The sequence below is a fragment of the Pantherophis guttatus genome, chromosome 7 (genome assembly GCF_059756535.1).
Source record: "Pantherophis guttatus breed Tessera chromosome 7, ASM5975653v1, whole genome shotgun sequence".
In the NCBI taxonomy this organism is placed as follows: Eukaryota; Metazoa; Chordata; class Lepidosauria; order Squamata; family Colubridae; genus Pantherophis; species Pantherophis guttatus.
In genome coordinates, this window is record NC_142069.1 from 5,663,209 (window position 1) to 5,683,801 (window position 20,593).

At 43.4% G+C, this 20,593-nt stretch overlaps 3 protein-coding genes across 3 annotated transcripts; all 3 read right to left on the minus strand.

The window, feature by feature from the left end:
• Positions 1-2,460: 2,460 nt before the first annotated feature.
• On the minus strand, positions 2,461-6,084 carry LOC148112752 (endonuclease domain-containing 1 protein-like). The gene is made up of 3 exons (XM_087873195.1): positions 6,034-6,084; positions 4,833-5,149; positions 2,461-3,710 (listed from the first exon to the last, which is right to left on the minus strand). The coding sequence occupies exons 2-3, from the start codon at positions 5,106-5,108 to the stop codon at positions 3,165-3,167; spliced, it is 822 nt and encodes a 273-aa protein (XP_087729321.1). The 5' UTR covers positions 5,109-5,149; positions 6,034-6,084; the 3' UTR covers positions 2,461-3,164.
• Positions 6,085-9,550: 3,466 nt separating this feature from the next.
• LOC148112753 (endonuclease domain-containing 1 protein-like) lies at positions 9,551-11,621 on the minus strand. The gene is made up of 2 exons (XM_087873196.1): positions 11,402-11,621; positions 9,551-10,279 (listed from the first exon to the last, which is right to left on the minus strand). Exons 1-2 carry the CDS (start codon positions 11,495-11,497, stop codon positions 9,734-9,736), a joined length of 642 nt encoding a protein of 213 aa, XP_087729322.1. The 5' UTR covers positions 11,498-11,621; the 3' UTR covers positions 9,551-9,733.
• A 3,938-nt stretch (positions 11,622-15,559) lies between these two features.
• LOC148112754 (endonuclease domain-containing 1 protein-like) lies at positions 15,560-19,179 on the minus strand. The gene is made up of 3 exons (XM_087873197.1): positions 19,129-19,179; positions 17,932-18,248; positions 15,560-16,809 (listed from the first exon to the last, which is right to left on the minus strand). The coding sequence occupies exons 2-3, from the start codon at positions 18,205-18,207 to the stop codon at positions 16,264-16,266; spliced, it is 822 nt and encodes a 273-aa protein (XP_087729323.1). The 5' UTR covers positions 18,208-18,248; positions 19,129-19,179; the 3' UTR covers positions 15,560-16,263.
• Between the last annotated feature and the right edge of the window lie 1,414 nt (positions 19,180-20,593).

Below are 20,593 nucleotides of genomic sequence, written 5' to 3' on the forward strand. Positions count from 1 at the left end.
TTATTGAAGACTGGAATTAATAAAGTGCAAATAATTCTTAACTTCACCATCTTGCCATATTTCCTCACCTCTGATAGCTCCTCTAAGTTCATCTCCATTTCATGAATGTTTAACAAAAACTAGAAACTGCTTTTACTGCAGTTCAATCTTCCAGTCATTTCTTCTTCCGGTCCCACCAGGTTGATATTTATAAAAGAGCTGCAGTGGCGCAGACGTTAAGAGTGCAGTACTGCCGGCTACTTCTGCTGATCACTGATCTGCCAGCAGTTTGGCAGATCGAATCTAACCAGGCTCAAGGTTGACTCAGCCTTCCATCCTTCCAAGGTTGGTAGAATGAGGAGCCAGATTGTTAGGGGCAATAGGCTGACTCTCCAAGCTGCTTATAGAGAGTTGGAAAGTACTGAAAAGCAGTCGATAAGTCTAAGAGCTATTGCCCTATCTTCCTTCCTTCCTTCCTTCCTTCCTTCCTTCCTTCCTTCCTTCCTTATCTTCCTTATCTTCCTTCCTTCTTCTCCTATTCCCTTTCTCATTCTTCTTCCTGGTGGGGCAGTGGTTAGAATGCAGTATTGTAGGTTAATTCTGCCCACTGCCAGGAGTTCAATCCTGACCGGCTCAAGGTTGACTCGGCCTTCCATCCGTCTGAGGTCAGTAAAATGAGGACCCAGATTGTGGAGGCAAGATGCTGATTCTGTAAATCAGCTCGGAGAGGGATATAAAGCCCTCAGCTGAGGATATGGGCAAATCAATGCCTTTTTTAAGCAACAGTGTGAAACTGATTTGCTTTTGGCCTCCGCCAGGATCTTTTCCAAGGCCAGAAAAACACTTAATATATATATACAGTATATTAAGTGTTTTTCTATCAAGACACCTATTTCTTTATCAGCAAAATATAAATTATATATATATATATATATATATATATATATATAAATCTAGTTTGCCAAACATGTACAAGAAAACAGGTGTAAGTATAAACTTATGGACATGAACACAGGAAATGAGTACGAATAAATGGGGACAGTAGGACAGGGACGGAAGGCACGCTGGTGCGCTTATGCACGCTCCCTTTACGGACCTCTTAGGAATGGGGTGAGGTCCACAGTAGACAGTTTAAGGTTAAAGTTTGGGGGGTTTGAGGACATAACAACAGAGTCAGGTAGTGCATTCCAGACATTGACCACTCTGTTGCTGAAGTCGTATTTTCTGCAATCGAGTTTGGAGTGGTTTACTTTAAGTTTGTATTGATTGTTTGCCCGTGTCTTATTGAGGTTGAAGCTGAAGTAGTCATTGACAGGTAGGATGTTGTAGCAGACAATTTTGTGTACTACGCTTAAGTCAGACCGTAGTCAGCGTAGTTCTAGGTTGTCCAAGCCTAAAATTTTGAGCCTGGAGGCATAAGGGATTCTATGGTGAGCAGAGGAGTGGAGTACTCTTCTCGTGAAATACCTCTGGACTCGCTCAATTGTATTAATGTCTGTTATACAGTGTGGATTCCAGGCAGACGAGCTGTATTCGAGAATTGGTCTGGCAAAGGTTTTGTATGCCCTAGTTAACAATTCGATGTTTATTTATTTATTTAGAATGAATTTAGAATTAATTAATTTAAAATTAATTTAAAATTAATTAATTAAAAAACAATCAATCAATTAATTAATTAATACTTATTTAGAATTAAGCCATATTGGATCCAGAGGCTTTTAAGTGAAGAACTCAAGAATTCAGGACTGTTGGACCTAAATTACAACACCAAACATCCATCCTTTGTCCATAAAAAAAAATTGATGGCACTTAATGGCAGTTAATCAATCAATCAACAAGGACAAAATAGTGGGGGAGGAATGAAATTATTTAGCAATACGCCTTCTCCCTGCCCCATACTCGTTTGACTGATAAAACAGAATGATCAAGCTTTTCCAGGTTGATTTACTGAAAGTGACACAAGGACACAGATCTTTGATAAGCAAGTTTATTGCAAGAACTAAGAAAAAGCATTTATTGACAAAGCATCAGAAGCAGGTAAATACAGGAAGGCATCAATTTGCAATCACAATTGCGACCAGAATCTCTGTCACTAAGCAATGTAACCATTAAGTGAGTCAGACCTGCTTTTACAACCTTTGTTGTTGAGGTCATTAAACAAAACCAGCTCCCCCTTTTGACTTTACCTATCAGGAGCCTCCCGGGATGGTTGCAAATGGTGATCTTCGGACACTGCAGCAGTGGTGGGTTTCAAAATTTTTTACTACTGGTTCTGTGGGTGTGGCTTGGTGGGCGTGGCAGGGGACGGATACTGTAAAATCTCCATTCCCACCCCCCTCCAGGGGAAGGTTACTGCAAAATCCCCATTTCCTCCCGATCAGCTGGGACTCGGGAGGCAGAGAATAGATGGGGCCGGGGCCAGTCAGAATTTTCACTACCGGTTCTCCGAACTACTCAAAATTTCCGCTACCGGTTCTCCAGAACTGGTCAGAACCTGCTGAAACCTACCTCTGCACTGCAGCCATCGTAAACACATGCCAGTTGCCAATCACCCCAATTTTGAGCTGACTGTGTTGACACTGCGATGGTCCTTAAGTGCAAGAACTGGTTGTAAATTACTTTTTTTCAGCACTGTCAGAACACTCATTTAACAGTCATAATTCGAGGATTATCTGTATCAAGCATAACTCCTGTTCAGCATCAGTGCTCATTCCTTCTCACTGCACTTCCCTTTTTCACAATTTATACTCAGGTACCTTTATTACCAGTTCGCAAAGGGAGCACATGCGGGCATGCGCAGATTCCCCCATGATGACATCATGGTGGGTGGGCGGAGCCTCCCATCGGTTTTACCACCAGTTCTATAGAACCGGACCAAACCAGGAGCAACCCACCACTGGTTATATTGTACATGTGTTGAAATGATCAATCCTATACAACCTGTAAATTGAGATAACCATTTTAGCTCTGTCAACTCTAGACCCTTAATCTGGCTACTGGATTAATTTATTTGCTGGATTCCCATAATAATCATTACCGTAAACTAATCAAACGGCCTGGATTTTTGCCACCCTGAGGAATACAATCACACAGAACAAGCCAGGATTACAATTAACCGCTTTCATTCCATAGGCTGAACAAGTAAGCTACTACATTTGTACTTTGCTTTTATTTGCTGTGTGAGTTCAGTTTTGCGAGACATCCGGTGCATTACAAGCATTATCGAAAAGATCAACTTCCTTCCCATAGAGATTAGCAAGTTGTGCTTGCAGGTCCACCAAGCTATGATGGACTACCTTATTCTTATCATTTTGTGCAAGGACTGCCCAGGACTTTCTCTCATTGTTTTTTAACACACAACAAGCTGCAGCCCAGATATGACTGGGTACATTCACTCTGTCATTGATGGATTTATTGCCGGGCACCACACCCACAATGACATATGTATCAAGGCACCCTTTAGTAGATTTCTTCATACTTTCCTCATATAATCTCCATTCTCCAGTATTGAGTTGGCGTAACTGGGGCACAATGTTGGTTAAAGTGAAGGTTGCATCTTTGCTAGCCTGGTCCGGTTGATGGGACGGTGGTGTTAAGTGTCCCTTGTCGTAAAGAACGCCGTCTTTGTAATCCCGTTCAACAGCCTGGCTGTTTTCAAGGACATTGATGTCGATTCCGCAATCGGCTTCTAGTTCCATGCTCTTTCGATTATCATCCCCAGGCAGGGCAAGCTAGGAATAAGAAAAGACAAGCAACGTGACTGGTTAGCATTTACACAACACTGAGTCAAAGATCTTGAATCTGGGGAAAGATCTACAGTGAGTCAGCCAGGGAATGGGGTGTGGGATACTCTGCAAAGGCAGGTTGGATGGCATCTTCCAGGCATCCGAGCCCACAGGGAAGTTTGTAAGGATTCTGGAAATTGAAACCCCAGATTGATGCTCTTGAGAAGCCCACTTTAAACCATCTTCTAGTAGAGAGCACACATTGATTGAGCGTGAAATATTGGGTTTGGGGTGATCTCTGAACTTGATTCTTTTCTGTTCTGCCCCAGCTACGGACCCCAAAGAACGCAGCACACACGAAGTCCGTTCCAACCTTCGTTTTCTAAATAAACCAGTTTTGTACAACAACGGCTGTTAATTAACTGCATTAAAAGCCGCCAAGAATTCAAAGAATAATACTGAAAGCTTACTGTGGTTGGCAGAATGCCCAGAAGCAATTTGCAGGAAGCTGATAAGATAAGCAAGACAAGACACGAAGGTATGTGAACTGAGTTGTTCCCTGCAAATTGCTTCCAGTTGGCGTTCCTCCTTAAATAGGCTAAGGGAGTGGCCAATTAGCCCCAAGCCTTACTCTCGAGGAGACCTCCTCTTGAGGCGCCACTCCTGCCTTTTGGCAGCTCTGCGCACCCGTGCATCGAGAAGAGGCTCCTCCTCTTCGTCCTCTTCACTTAAGGGAACTTCTGGAGGTTATGAAGGCCCTGGCTGAATCCCTGCCTCTGGCACCACATCTTCTCCAACCTCCTCATTGTCCGATTCGAGTGCCAGCTGCACAGGCTGCTGGCGCAGCACCACACCAGCCTCCTCGCTGTCGGAATCAGCTACTAGCTGCACTGGCCGCTGACGGGCCACAACATTTTGGGAAAGAATCAGATGGAAGTAAGACCTTGCCAAGGTAGACAATGAGGTGAACAGAATCCTTCCAGCCTAGCACCGGATGAATCCTGGAAATAATTATATACAAATAATTCTTAAATGCACTGTCTTGCTTTATTTCCTAACTACTGACTGTTCCTTTAAGGTGGCCCCCATTTGATGAATGTTTAGCTTCAGGATAGGAACTTCTCTTACCTGCGGTTCAATCATCCACTCGTCCCATCTTGGAGCCTTACCAGGCTGATATTTATACGCTGAGAACACGGGGATGCGCCGATCTGTGTCGTACATTGTGGCAAAATGATACCTGTTGTTATACCTCTGGCAGATTCTGGCCAAATTCTCTGGCTCCAGGTTAGGGGGCTTTTCATCCAAAAAGAACTGACTGCATGTACTGAAACTTTGTACCACCTCCCCAGTTGCAGGCAGGAGAAAGGAGGCAGCCAGGGAGAGGATCCATAGCAGCAACATGGCTGTGCAATTGGTCGGTTGGTCCTTCAAGTAGAACTTTTCTGCTGAGAGAGAGAGAGAGAGAGAGAAGGAGGAAGAGGAGGAAGAGGAGGAAGGGGGAGGAGGAGGAGGAGGAGGAGGAGGAGGAGGAGGAGGAGGAGAAGAAGAAGAAGAAGAAGAAGAAGAAGAAGAAGAAGAAGAAGAAGAAGAAGAAGAAGAAGAAGAAGAAGAAGAAACACTTTAATTTAGCAAAGAATTAGTTTGAGGTTGAATATAGCCAATGGCTAACAAAGACCAGCTTTTCCACATGTTCAGATGGAGGCCAACCAGATTGTTTACATTTCTAGATAGAAGAGAAGGAAGGGCAGGGAAGGGAAGGCTCGTGACCCCTACATGACCCCATAGGAATCCAGAAGGTATAAAAACCTACCCAGTCTAAACTCCATTTTGTCAGCTCTCCCAGAATTACATGTGGTTGGTTTGTTCTGCTTCATCAATTCACGGACCCTCTTTCCAATCAGCCTCCAGCCTCTATTTTATTTATTTCCAATGTCTTTCTCCCAGCTTGGAACTGAACCAGAGGGATTTTCCTTCCAACAAATCTTAAACCTCTTTGCCTACGTTAACCATCATTAATTTAACAATCCTTGTGCTTCTGACCAAAGGTCGAGTTGTAGTAACCCAAAGATGCAAACAACAGGTGACGATATCCAGGATGGGAAGAGCGTAATTCAAGCATTTGCACAAGATGGCTTCTACAGTGGCTAGAGCCAATGGTGGGATTCAAGTAATTTAACAACTGGTTCTCTGACCTAATGATTTTTTTCCAACAATCAGTTCACCAAACTGCTCAGAAGGTTAACAACTGGTTCTCCGGAAGTGGTGCGAACTGGCTGAATCCCACCACTGGCTGCAGCCCATAACAAAACATCACATAGTAACTTACCCTGCAAAATACTCACAATTGAAACCAGTGTCTTACTTGTAGACCAGAAGAAGTCAGGTAGACAGAGGAGAGTCACAATGCAGATCGAGGCCCCTGCTCCAAGATTTATATTTTGGCTATTTCCTGTTACCTTTCTAAAGAAATGAACCCTTGACCGTTTTTGGATGGCTTGACAGATACTCAAGATAAACTTTTGATGGCTTGAGAGATACTTGATCTAGAGGGCCATTTCTGTGGAACTGCCTCTGTCTGTAAATGGAGGAAGCAGTTCATGTTACAGTTTTGGAAGCCAACAACTCGAAACTAAAAAGTAGCCCACAGATTCTCGACATTTGGCCCCCGTCCCGTTCAATTCCAGAGAAGGGGACAGCAAATATCAGCAAGGTGTTTTGGATATCAGCCATGTTGCAAAGAGCAAACCTAAAGAAAAGACAATTTCCAAGAGCGAAATAAAAACCAAAAATAGGGGAAATATAATATAAGGTGCAGTCAACAATGAGGCCAACAAAATTCTTTTAGTCTAGCTCTTATTGAAGACTGGAATTAATAAAGTGCAAATAATTCTTAACTTCACCATCTTGCCATATTTCCTCACCTCTGATAGCTCCTCTAAGTTCACCTCCATTTCATGAATGTTTAACATAAACTAGAAACTGCTTTTACTGCAGTTCAATCTTCCAGTCATTTCTTCTTCCGGTCCCACCAGGTTGATATTTATAAAAGAGCTGCGGTGGCGCAGTTGTTAAGAGTGCAGTACTGCCGGCTACTTCTGCTGATCACTGATCTGCCAGCAGTTTGGCAGATCGAATCTAACCAGGCTCAAGGTTGACTCAGCCTTCCATCCTTCCAAGGTTGGTAGAATGAGGAGCCAGATTGTTAGGGGCAATAGGCTGACTCTCCAAGCTGCTTATAGAGAGTTGGAAAGTACTGAAAAGCAGTCGATAAGTCTAAGAGCTATTGCCCTATCTTCCTTTCTTCCTTCCATCTCCTTCCTTCCTTCCTTCCTTCCTTCCTTCCTTCCTTCCTTCCTTCCTTCCTTCCTTCCTTCCTTCCTTCCTTCTTCTCCTATTCCCTTTCTCATTCTTCTTCCTGGTGGGGCAGTGGTTAGAATGCAGTATTGTAGGTTAATTCTGCCCACTGCCAGGAGTTCAATCCTGACCGGCTCAAGGTTGACTCGGCCTTCCATCCTTCTGAGGTCAGTAAAATGAGGACCCAGATTGTGGAGGCAAGATGCTGATTCTGTAAATCAGCTCGGAGAGGGATATAAAGCCCTCAGCTGAGGATATGGGCAAATCAATGCCTTTTTTAAGCAACAGTGTGAAACTGATTTGCTTTTGGCCTCCGCCAGGATCTTTTCCAAGGCCAGAAAAACACTTAATATATATATACAGTATATTAAGTGTTTTTCTATCAAGACACCTATTTCTTTATCAGCAAAATATAAATTTTATATATATATATATATAAATCTAGTTTGCCAAACATGTACAAGAAAACAGGTGTAAGTATAAACTTATGGACATGAACACAGGAAATGAGTACGAATAAATGGGGACAGTAGGACAGGGACGGAAGGCACGCTGGTGCGCTTATGCACGCTCCCTTTACGGACCTCTTAGGAATGGGGTGAGGTCCACAGTAGACAGTTTAAGGTTAAAGTTTGGGGGGTTTGAGGACATAACAACAGAGTCAGGTAGTGCATTCCAGACATTGACCACTCTGTTGCTGAAGTCGTATTTTCTGCAATCGAGTTTGGAGTGGTTTACTTTAAGTTTGTATTGATTGTTTGCCCGTGTCTTATTGAGGTTGAAGCTGAAGTAGTCATTGACAGGTAGGATGTTGTAGCAGACAATTTTGTGTACTACGCTTAAGTCAGACCGTAGTCAGCGTAGTTCTAGGTTGTCCAAGCCTAAAATTTTGAGCCTGGAGGCATAAGGGATTCTATGGTGAGCAGAGGAGTGGAGTACTCTTCTCGTGAAATACCTCTGGACTCGCTCAATTGTATTAATGTCTGTTATACAGTGTGGATTCCAGGCAGACGAGCTGTATTCGAGAATTGGTCTGGCAAAGGTTTTGTATGCCCTAGTTAACAATTCGATGTTTATTTATTTATTTAGAATGAATTTAGAATTAATTAATTTAAAATTAATTAAAATTAATTAATTAAAAATCAATCAATCAATTAATTAATTAATACTTATTTAGAATTAAGCCATATTGGATCCAGAGGCTTTTAAGTGAAGAACTCAAGAATTCAGGACTGTTGGACCTAAATTACAACACCAAACATCCATCCTTTGTCCATAAAAAAAAATTGATGGCACTTAATGGCAGTTAATCAATCAATCAACAAGGACAAAATAGTGGGGGAGGAATGAAATTATTTAGCAATACGCCTTCTCCCTGCCCCATACTCGTTTGACTGATAAAACAGAATGATCAAGCTTTTCCAGGTTGATTTACTGAAAGTGACACAAGGACACAGATCTTTGATAAGCAAGTTTATTGCAAGAACTAAGAAAAAGCATTTATTGACAAAGCATCAGAAGCAGGTAAATACAGGAAGGCATCAATTTGCAATCACAATTGCGACCAGAATCTCTGTCACTAAGCAATGTAACCATTAAGTGAGTCAGACCTGCTTTTACAACCTTTGTTGTTGAGGTCATTAAACAAAACCAGCTCCCCCTTTTGACTTTACCTATCAGGAGCCCCCCGGGATGGTTGCAAATGGTGATCTTCGGACACTGCAGCAGTGGTGGGTTTCAAAATTTTTTACTACTGGTTCTGTGGGTGTGGCTTGGTGGGCGTGGCAGGGGACGGATACTGTAAAATCTCCATTCCCACCCCCCTCCAGGGGAAGGTTACTGCAAAATCCCCATTTCCTCCCGATCAGCTGGGACTCGGGAGGCAGAGAATAGATGGGGCCGGGGCCAGTCAGAATTTTCACTACCGGTTCTCCGAACTACTCAAAATTTCCGCTACTGGTTCTCCAGAACTGGTCAGAACCTGCTGAAACCTACCTCTGCACTGCAGCCATCGTAAACACATGCCAGTTGCCAATCACCCCAATTTTGAGCTGACTGTGTTGACACTGCGATGGTCCTTAAGTGCAAGAACTGGTTGTAAATTACTTTTTTTCAGCACTGTCAGAACACTCATTTAACAGTCATAATTCGAGGATTATCTGTATCAAGCATAACTCCTGTTCAGCATCAGTGCTCATTCCTTCTCACTGCACTTCCCTTTTTCACAATTTATACTCAGGTACCTTTATTACCAGTTCGCAAAGGGAGCACATGCGGGCATGCGCAGATTCCCCCATGATGACATCATGGTGGGTGGGCGGAGCCTCCCATCGGTTTTACCACCAGTTCTATAGAACCGGACCAAACCAGGAGCAACCCACCACTGGTTATATTGTACATGTGTTGAAATGATCAATCCTATACAACCTGTAAATTGAGATAGCCATTTTAGCTCTGTCAACTCTAGACCTTTAATCTGGCTACTGGATTAATTTATTTGCTGGATTCCCATAATAATCATTACCGTAAACTAATCAAACGGCCTGGATTTTTGCCACCCTGAGGAATACAATCACACAGAACAAGCCAGGATTACAATTAACCGCTTTCATTCCATAGGCTGAACAAGTAAGCTACTACATTTGTACTTTGCTTTTATTTGCTGTGTGAGTTCAGTTTTGCGAGACATCCGGTGCATTACAAGCATTATCGAAAAGATCAACTTCCTTCCCATAGAGATTAGCAAGTTGTGCTTGCAGGTCCACCAAGCTATGATGGACTACCTTATTCTTATCATTTTGTGCAAGGACTGCCCAGGACTTTCTCTCATTGTTTTTTAACACACAACAAGCTGCAGCCCAGATATGACTGGGTACATTCACTCTGTCATTGATGGATTTATTGCCGGGCACCGCACCCACAATGACATATGTATCAAGGCACCCTTTAGTAGATTTCTTCATACTTTCCTCATATAATCTCCATTCTCCAGTATTGAGTTGGCGTAACTGGGGCACAATGTTGGTTAAAGTGAAGGTTGCATCTTTGCTAGCCTGGTCCGGTTGATGGGACGGTGGTGTTAAGTGTCCCTTGTCGTAAAGAACGCCGTCTTTGTAATCCCGTTCAACAGCCTGGCTGTTTTCAAGGACATTGATGTCGATTCCGCAATCGGCTTCTAGTTCCATGCTCTTTCGATTATCATCCCCAGGCAGGGCAAGCTAGGAATAAGAAAAGACAAGCAACGTGACTGGTTAGCATTTACACAACACTGAGTCAAAGATCTTGAATCTGGGGAAAGATCTACAGTGAGTCAGCCAGGGAATGGGGTGTGGGATACTCTGCAATGGCAGGTTGGATGGCATCTTCCAGGCATCCGAGCCCACAGGGAAGTTTGTAAGGATTCTGGAAATTGAAACCCCAGATTGATGCTCTTGAGAAGCCCACTTTAAACCATCTTCTAGTAGAGAGCACACATTGATTGAGCGTGAAATATTGGGTTTGGGGTGATCTCTGAACTTGATTCTTTTCTGTTCTGCCCCAGCTACGGACCCCAAAGAACGCAGCACACACGAAGTCCGTTCCAACCTTAGTTTACTAAATAAACCAGTTTTGTACAACAACGGCTGTTAATTAACTGCATTAAAAGCCGCCAAGAATTCAAAGAATAATACTGAAAGCTTACTGTGGTTGGCAGAATGCCCAGAAGCAATTTGCAGGAAGCTGATAAGATAAGCAAGACAAGACACGAAGGTATGTGAACTGAGTTGTTCCCTGCAAATTGCTTCCAGTTGGCGTTCCTCCTTAAATAGGCTAAGGGAGTGGCCAATTAGCCCCAAGCCTTACTCTCGAGGAGACCTCCTCTTGAGGCGCCACTCCTGCCTTTTGGCAGCTCTGCGCACCCGTGCATCGAGAAGAGGCTCCTCCTCTTCGTCCTCTTCACTTAAGGGAACTTCTGGAGGTTATGAAGGCCCTGGCTGAATCCCTGCCTCTGGCACCACATCTTCTCCAACCTCCTCATTGTCCGATTCGAGTGCCAGCTGCACAGGCTGCTGGCGCAGCACCACACCAGCCTCCTCGCTGTCGGAATCAGCTACTAGCTGCACTGGCCGCTGACGGGCCACAACATTTTGGGAAAGAATCAGATGGAAGTAAGACCTTGCCAAGGTAGACAATGAGGTGAACAGAATCCTTCCAGCCTAGCACCGGATGAATCCTGGAAATAATTATATACAAATAATTCTTAAATGCACTGTCTTGCTTTATTTCCTAACTACTGACTGTTCCTTTAAGGTGGCCCCCATTTGATGAATGTTTAGCTTCAGGATAGGAACTTCTCTTACCTGCGGTTCAATCATCCACTCGTCCCATCTTGGAGCCTTACCAGGCTGATATTTATACGCTGAGAACACGGGGATGCGCCGATCTGTGTCGTACATTGTGGCAAAATGATACCTGTTGTTATACCTCTGGCAGATTCTGGCCAAATTCTCTGGCTCCAGGTTAGGGGGCTTTTCATCCAAAAAGAACTGACTGCATGTACTGAAACTTTGTACCACCTCCCCAGTTGCAGGCAGGAGAAGGGAGGCAGCCAGGGAGAGGATCCATAGCAGCAACATGGCTGTGCAATTGGTCGGTTGGTCCTTCAAGTAGAACTTTTCTGCTGAGAGAGAGAGAGAGAGAGAAGGAGGAAGAGGAGGAAGAGGAGGAAGGGGGAGGAGGAGGAGAAGAAGAAGAAGAAGAAGAAGAAGAAGAAGAAGAAGAAGAAGAAGAAGAAGAAGAAGAAGAAGAAGAAGAAGAAGAAACACTTTAATTTAGCAAAGAATTAGTTTGAGGTTGAATATAGCCAATGGCTAATAAAGACCAGCTTTTCCACATGTTCAGATGGAGGCCAACCAGATTGTTTACATTTCTAGATAGAAGAGAAGGAAGGGCAGGGAAGGGAAGGCTCGTGACCCCTACATGACCCCATAGGAATCCAGAAGGTATAAAAACCTACCCAGTCTAAACTCCATTTTGTCAGCTCTCCCAGAATTACATGTGGTTGGTTTGTTCTGCTTCATCAATTCACGGACCCTCTTTCCAATCAGCCTCCAGCCTCTATTTTATTTATTTCCAATGTCTTTCTCCCAGCTTGGAACTGAACCAGAGGGATTTTCCTTCCAACAAATCTTAAACCTCTTTGCCTACATTAACCATTATTAATTTAACAATCCTTGTGCTTCTGACCAAAGGTTGAGTTGTAGTAACCCAAAGATGCAAACAACAGGTGACGATATCCAGGATGGGAAGAGCGTAATTCAAGCATTTGCACAAGATGGCTTCTACAGTGGCTAGAGCCAATGGTGGGATTCAAGTAATTTAACAACTGGTTCTCTGACCTAATGATTTTTTTCCAACAATCAGTTCACCAAACTGCTCAGAAGGTTAACAACTGGTTCTCCGGAAGTGGTGCGAACTGGCTGAATCCCACCACTGGCTGCAGCCCATAACAAAACATCACATAGTAACTTACCCTGCAACATACTCACAATTGAAACCAGTGTCTTACTTGTAGACCAGAAGAAGTCAGGTAGACAGAGGAGAGTCACAATGCAGATCGAGGCCCCTGCTCCAAGATTTATATTTTGGCTATTTCCTGTTACCTTTCTAAAGAAATGAACCCTTGACTGTTTTTGGATGGCTTGACAGATACTCGAGATAAACTTTTGATGGCTTGAGAGATACTTGATCTAGAGGGCCATTTCAGTGGAACTGCCTCTGTCTGTAAATGGAGGAAGCAGTTCATGTTACAGTTTTGGAAGCCAACAACTCGAAACTAAAAAGTAGCCCACAGATTCTCGACATTTGGCCCCCGTCCCGTTCAATTCCAGAGAAGGGGACAGCAAATATCAGGAAGGGGTTTTGGATATCAGGCCTTGTTGCAAAGAGCAAACCTAAAGAAAAGACAATTTCCAAGAGCGAAATAAAAACCAAAAATAGGGGAAATATAATATAAGGTGCAGTCAACAATAGGCCAACAAAATTCTTATAGTCTAGCTCTTATTGAAGACTGGAATTAATAAAGTGCAAATAATTCTTAACTTCACCATCTTGCCATATTTCCTCACCTCTGATAGCTCCTCTAAGTTCATCTCCATTTCATGAATGTTTAACAAAAACTAGAAACTGCTTTTACTGCAGTTCAATCTTCCAGTCATTTCTTCTTCCGGTCCCACCAGGTTGATATTTATAAAAGAGCTGCAGTGGCGCAGACGTTAAGAGTGCAGTACTGCCGGCTACTTCTGCTGATCACTGATCTGCCAGCAGTTTGGCAGATCGAATCTAACCAGGCTCAAGGTTGACTCAGCCTTCCATCCTTCCAAGGTTGGTAGAATGAGGAGCCAGATTGTTAGGGGCAATAGGCTGACTCTCCAAGCTGCTTATAGAGAGTTGGAAAGTACTGAAAAGCAGTCGATAAGTCTAAGAGCTATTGCCCTATCTTCCTTTCTTCCTTCCATCTCCTTTCTTCCTTCCTTCCTTCTTTCCTTCCTTATCTTCCTTATCTTCCTTATCTTCCTTCCTTCTTCTCCTATTCCCTTTCTCATTCTTCTTCCTGGTGGGGCAGTGGTTAGAATGCAGTATTGTAGGTTAATTCTGCCCACTGCCAGGAGTTCAATCCTGACCGGCTCAAGGTTGACTCGGCCTTCCATCCTTCTGAGGTCAGTAAAATGAGGACCCAGATTGTGGAGGCAAGATGCTGATTCTGTAAATCAGCTCGGAGAGGGATATAAAGCCCTCAGCTGAGGATATGGGCAAATCAATGCCTTTTTTAAGCAACAGTGTGAAACTGATTTGCTTTTGGCCTCCGCCAGGATCTTTTCCAAGGCCAGAAAAACACTTAATATATATATACAGTATATTAAGTGTTTTTCTATCAAGACACCTATTTCTTTATCAGCAAAATATAAATTTTATATATATATATATAAATCTAGTTTGCCAAACATGTACAAGAAAACAGGTGTAAGTATAAACTTATGGACATGAACACAGGAAATGAGTACGAATAAATGGGGACAGTAGGACAGGGACGGAAGGCACGCTGGTGCGCTTATGCACGCTCCCTTTACGGACCTCTTAGGAATGGGGTGAGGTCCACAGTAGACAGTTTAAGGTTAAAGTTTGGGGGGTTTGAGGACATAACAACAGAGTCAGGTAGTGCATTCCAGACATTGACCACTCTGTTGCTGAAGTCGTATTTTCTGCAATCGAGTTTGGAGTGGTTTACTTTAAGTTTGTATTGATTGTTTGCCCGTGTCTTATTGAGGTTGAAGCTGAAGTAGTCATTGACAGGTAGGATGTTGTAGCAGACAATTTTGTGTACTACGCTTAAGTCAGACCGTAGTCAGCGTAGTTCTAGGTTGTCCAAGCCTAAAATTTTGAGCCTGGAGGCATAAGGGATTCTATGGTGAGCAGAGGAGTGGAGTACTCTTCTCGTGAAATACCTCTGGACTCGCTCAATTGTATTAATGTCTGTTATACAGTGTGGATTCCAGGCAGACGAGCTGTATTCGAGAATTGGTCTGGCAAAGGTTTTGTATGCCCTAGTTAACAATTCGATGTTTATTTATTTATTTAGAATGAATTTAGAATTAATTAATTTAAAATTAATTAAAAATTAATTAATTAAAAATCAATCAATCAATTAATTAATTAATACTTATTTAGAATTAAGCCATATTGGATCCAGAGGCTTTTAAGTGAAGAACTCAAGAATTCAGGACTGTTAGACCTAAATTACAACACCAAACATCCATCCTTTGTCCATAAAAAAAAATTGATGGCACTTAATGGCAGTTAATCAATCAATCAACAAGGACAAAATAGTGGGGGAGGAATGAAATTATTTAGCAATACGCCTTCTCCCTGCCCCATACTCGTTTGACTGATAAAACAGAATGATCAAGCTTTTCCAGGTTGATTTACTGAAAGTGACACAAGGACACAGATCTTTGATAAGCAAGTTTATTGCAAGAACTAAGAAAAAGCATTTATTGACAAAGCATCAGAAGCAGGTAAATACAGGAAGGCATCAATTTGCAATCACAATTGCGACCAGAATCTCTGTCACTAAGCAATGTAACCATTAAGTGAGTCAGACCTGCTTTTACAACCTTTGTTGTTGAGGTCATTAAACAAAACCAGCTCCCCCTTTTGACTTTACCTATCAGGAGCCTCCCGGGATGGTTGCAAATGGTGATCTTCGGACACTGCAGCAGTGGTGGGTTTCAAAATTTTTTACTACTGGTTCTGTGGGTGTGGCTTGGTGGGCGTGGCAGGGGACGGATACTGTAAAATCTCCATTCCCACCCCCCTCCAGGGGAAGGTTACTGCAAAATCCCCATTTCCTCCCGATCAGCTGGGACTCGGGAGGCAGAGAATAGATGGGGCCGGGGCCAGTCAGAATTTTCACTACCGGTTCTCCGAACTACTCAAAATTTCCGCTACCGGTTCTCCAGAACTGGTCAGAACCTGCTGAAACCTACCTCTGCACTGCAGCCATCGTAAACACATGCCAGTTGCCAATCACCCCAATTTTGAGCTGACTGTGTTGACACTGCGATGGTCCTTAAGTGCAAGAACTGGTTGTAAATTACTTTTTTTCAGCACTGTCAGAACACTCATTTAACAGTCATAATTCGAGGATTATCTGTATCAAGCATAACTCCTGTTCAGCATCAGTGCTCATTCCTTCTCACTGCACTTCCCTTTTTCACAATTTATACTCAGGTACCTTTATTACCAGTTCGCAAAGGGAGCACATGCGGGCATGCGCAGATTCCCCCATGATGACATCATGGTGGGTGGGCGGAGCCTCCCATCGGTTTTACCACCAGTTCTATAGAACCGGACCAAACCAGGAGCAACCCACCACTGGTTATATTGTACATGTGTTGAAATGATCAATCCTATACAACCTGTAAATTGAGATAACCATTTTAGCTCTGTCAACTCTAGACCCTTAATCTGGCTACTGGATTAATTTATTTGCTGGATTCCCATAATAATCATTACCGTAAACTAATCAAACGGCCTGGATTTTTGCCACCCTGAGGAATACAATCACACAGAACAAGCCAGGATTACAATTAACCGCTTTCATTCCATAGGCTGAACAAGTAAGCTACTACATTTGTACTTTGCTTTTATTTGCTGTGTGAGTTCAGTTTTGCGAGACATCCGGTGCATTACAAGCATTATCGAAAAGATCAACTTCCTTCCCATAGAGATTAGCAAGTTGTGCTTGCAGGTCCACCAAGCTATGATGGACTACCTTATTCTTATCATTTTGTGCAAGGACTGCCCAGGACTTTCTCTCATTGTTTTTTAACACACAACAAGCTGCAGCCCAGATATGACTGGGTACATTCACTCTGTCATTGATGGATTTATTGCCGGGCACCACACCCACAATGACATATGTATCAAGGCACCCTTTAGTAGATTTCTTCATACTTTCCTCATATAATCTCCATTCTCCAGTATTGAGTTGGCGTAACTGGGGCACAATGTTGGTTAAAGTGAAGGTTGCATCTTTGCTAGCCTGGTCCGGTTGATGGGACGGTGGTGTTAAGTGTCCCTTGTCGTAAAGAACGCCGTCTTTGTAATCCCGTTCAACAGCCTGGCTGTTTTCAAGGACATTGATGTCGATTCCGCAATCGGCTTCTAGTTCCATGCTCTTTCGATTATCATCCCCAGGCAGGGCAAGCTAGGAATAAGAAAAGACAAGCAACGTGACTGGTTAGCATTTACACAACACTGAGTCAAAGATCTTGAATCTGGGGAAAGATCTACAGTGAGTCAGCCAGGGAATGGGGTGTGGGATACTCTGCAAAGGCAGGTTGGATGGCATCTTCCAGGCATCCGAGCCCACAGGGAAGTTTGTAAGGATTCTGGAAATTGAAACCCCAGATTGATGCTCTTGAGAAGCCCACTTTAAACCATCTTCTAGTAGAGAGCACACATTGATTGAGCGTGAAATATTGGGTTTGGGGTGATCTCTGAACTTGATTCTTTTCTGTTCTGCCCCAGCTACGGACCCCAAAGAACGCAGCACACACGAAGTCCGTTCCAACCTTCGTTTTCTAAATAAACCAGTTTTGTACAACAACGGCTGTTAATTAACTGCATTAAAAGCCGCCAAGAATTCAAAGAATAATACTGAAAGCTTACTGTGGTTGGCAGAATGCCCAGAAGCAATTTGCAGGAAGCTGATAAGATAAGCAAGACAAGACACGAAGGTATGTGAACTGAGTTGTTCCCTGCAAATTGCTTCCAGTTGGCGTTCCTCCTTAAATAGGCTAAGGGAGTGGCCAATTAGCCCCAAGCCTTACTCTCGAGGAGACCTCCTCTTGAGGCGCCACTCCTGCCTTTTGGCAGCTCTGCGCACCCGTGCATCGAGAAGAGGCTCCTCCTCTTCGTCCTCTTCACTTAAGGGAACTTCTGGAGGTTATGAAGGCCCTGGCTGAATCCCTGCCTCTGGCACCACATCTTCTCCAACCTCCTCATTGTCCGATTCGAGTGCCAGCTGCACAGGCTGCTGGCGCAGCACCACACCAGCCTCCTCGCTGTCGGAATCAGCTACTAGCTGCACTGGCCGCTGACGGGCCACAACATTTTGGGAAAGAATCAGATGGAAGTAAGACCTTGCCAAGGTAGACAATGAGGTGAACAGAATCCTTCCAGCCTAGCACCGGATGAATCCTGGAAATAATTATATACAAATAATTCTTAAATGCACTGTCTTGCTTTATTTCCTAACTACTGACTGTTCCTTTAAGGTGGCCCCCATTTGATGAATGTTTAGCTTCAGGATAGGAACTTCTCTTACCTGCGGTTCAATCATCCACTCGTCCCATCTTGGAGCCTTACCAGGCTGATATTTATACGCTGAGAACACGGGGATGCGCCGATCTGTGTCGTACATTGTGGCAAAATGATACCTGTTGTTATACCTCTGGCAGATTCTGGCCAAATTCTCTGGCTCCAGGTTAGGGGGCTTTTCATCCAAAAAGAACTGACTGCATGTACTGAAACTTTGTACCACCTCCCCAGTTGCAGGCAGGAGAAAGGAGGCAGCCAGGGAGAGGATCCATAGCAGCAACATGGCTGTGCAATTGGTCGGTTGGTCCTTCAAGTAGAACTTTTCTGCTGAGAGAGAGAGAGAGAGAGAGAGAAGGAGGAAGAGGAGGAAGAGGAGGAAGGGGGAGGAGGAGGAGGAGGAGGAGGAGGAGGAGGAGAAGAAGAAGAAGAAGAAGAAGAAGAAGAAGAAGAAGAAGAAGAAGAAGAAGAAGAAGAAGAAGAAGAAGAAGAAGAAACACTTTAATTTAGCAAAGAATTAGTTTGAGGTTGAATATAGCCAATGGCTAACAAAGACCAGCTTTTCCACATGTTCAGATGGAGGCCAACCAGATTGTTTACATTTCTAGATAGAAGAGAAGGAAGGGCAGGGAAGGGAAGGCTCGTGACCCCTACATGACCCCATAGGAATCCAGAAGGTATAAAAACCTACCCAGTCTAAACTCCATTTTGTCAGCTCTCCCAGAATTACATGTGGTTGGTTTGTTCTGCTTCATCAATTCACGGACCCTCTTTCCAATCAGCCTCCAGCCTCTATTTTATTTATTTCCAATGTCTTTCTCCCAGCTTGGAACTGAACCAGAGGGATTTTCCTTCCAACAAATCTTAAACCTCTTTGCCTACGTTAACCATCATTAATTTAACAATCCTTGTGCTTCTGACCAAAGGTCGAGTTGTAGTAACCCAAAGATGCAAACAACAGGTGACGATATCCAGGATGGGAAGAGCGTAATTCAAGCATTTGCACAAGATGGCTTCTACAGTGGCTAGAGCCAATGGTGGGATTCAAGTAATTTAACAACTGGTTCTCTGACCTAATGATTTTTTTCCAACAATCAGTTCACCAAACTGCTCAGAAGGTTAACAACTGGTTCTCCGGAAGTGGTGCGAACTGGCTGAATCCCACCACTGGCTGCAGCCCATAACAAAACATCACATAGTAACTTACCCTGCAAAATACTCACAATTGAAACCAGTGTCTTACTTGTAGACCAGAAGAAGTCAGGTAGACAGAGGAGAGTCACAATGCAGATCGAGGCCCCTGCTCCAAGATTTATATTTTGGCTATTTCCTGTTACCTTTCTAAAGAAATGAACCCTTGACCGTTTTTGGATGGCTTGACAGATACTCAAGATAAACTTTTGATGGCTTGAGAGATACTTGATCTAGAGGGCCATTTCTGTGGAACTGCCTCTGTCTGTAAATGGAGGAAGCAGTTCATGTTACAGTTTTGGAAGCCAACAACTCGAAACTAAAAAGTAGCCCACAGATTCTCGACATTTGGCCCCCGTCCCGTTCAATTCCAGAGAAGGGGACAGCAAATATCAGCAAGGTGTTTTGGATATCAGCCATGTTGCAAAGAGCAAACCTAAAGAAAAGACAATTTCCAAGAGCGAAATAAAAACCAAAAATAGGGGAAATATAATATAAGGTGCAGTCAACAATGAGGCCAACAAAATTCTTTTAGTCTAGCTCTTATTGAAGACTGGAATTAATAAAGTGCAAATAATTCTTAACTTCACCATCTTGCCATATTTCCTCACCTCTGATAGCTCCTCTAAGTTCACCTCCATTTCATGAATGTTTAACATAAACTAGAAACTGCTTTTACTGCAGTTCAATCTTCCAGTCATTTCTTCTTCCGGTCCCACCAGGTTGATATTTATAAAAGAGCTGCGGTGGCGCAGTTGTTAAGAGTGCAGTACTGCCGGCTACTTCTGCTGATCACTGATCTGCCAGCAGTTTGGCAGATCGAATCTAACCAGGCTCAAGGTTGACTCAGCCTTCCATCCTTCCAAGGTTGGTAGAATGAGGAGCCAGATTGTTAGGGGCAATAGGCTGACTCTCCAAGCTGCTTATAGAGAGTTGGAAAGTACTGAAAAGCAGTCGATAAGTCTAAGAGCTATTGCCCTATCTTCCTTTCTTCCTTCCATCTCCTTCCTTCCTTCCTTCCTTCCTTCCTTCCTTCCTTCCTTCCTTCCTTCCTTCTTCTCCTATTCCCTTTCTCATTCTTCTTCCTGGTGGGGCAGTGGTTAGAATGCAGTATTGTAGGTTAATTCTGCCCACTGCCAGGAGTTCAATCCTGACCGGCTCAAGGTTGACTCGGCCTTCCATCCTTCTGAGGTCAGTAAAATGAGGACCCAGATTGTGGAGGCAAGATGCTGATTCTGTAAATCAGCTCGGAGAGGGATATAAAGCCCTCAGCTGAGGATATGGGCAAATCAATGCCTTTTTTAAGCAACAGTGTGAAACTGATTTGCTTTTGGCCTCCGCCAGGATCTTTTCCAAGGCCAGAAAAACACTTAATATATATATACAGTATATTAAGTGTTTTTCTATCAAGACACCTATTTCTTTATCAGCAAAATATAAATTTTATATATATATATATATAAATCTAGTTTGCCAAACAT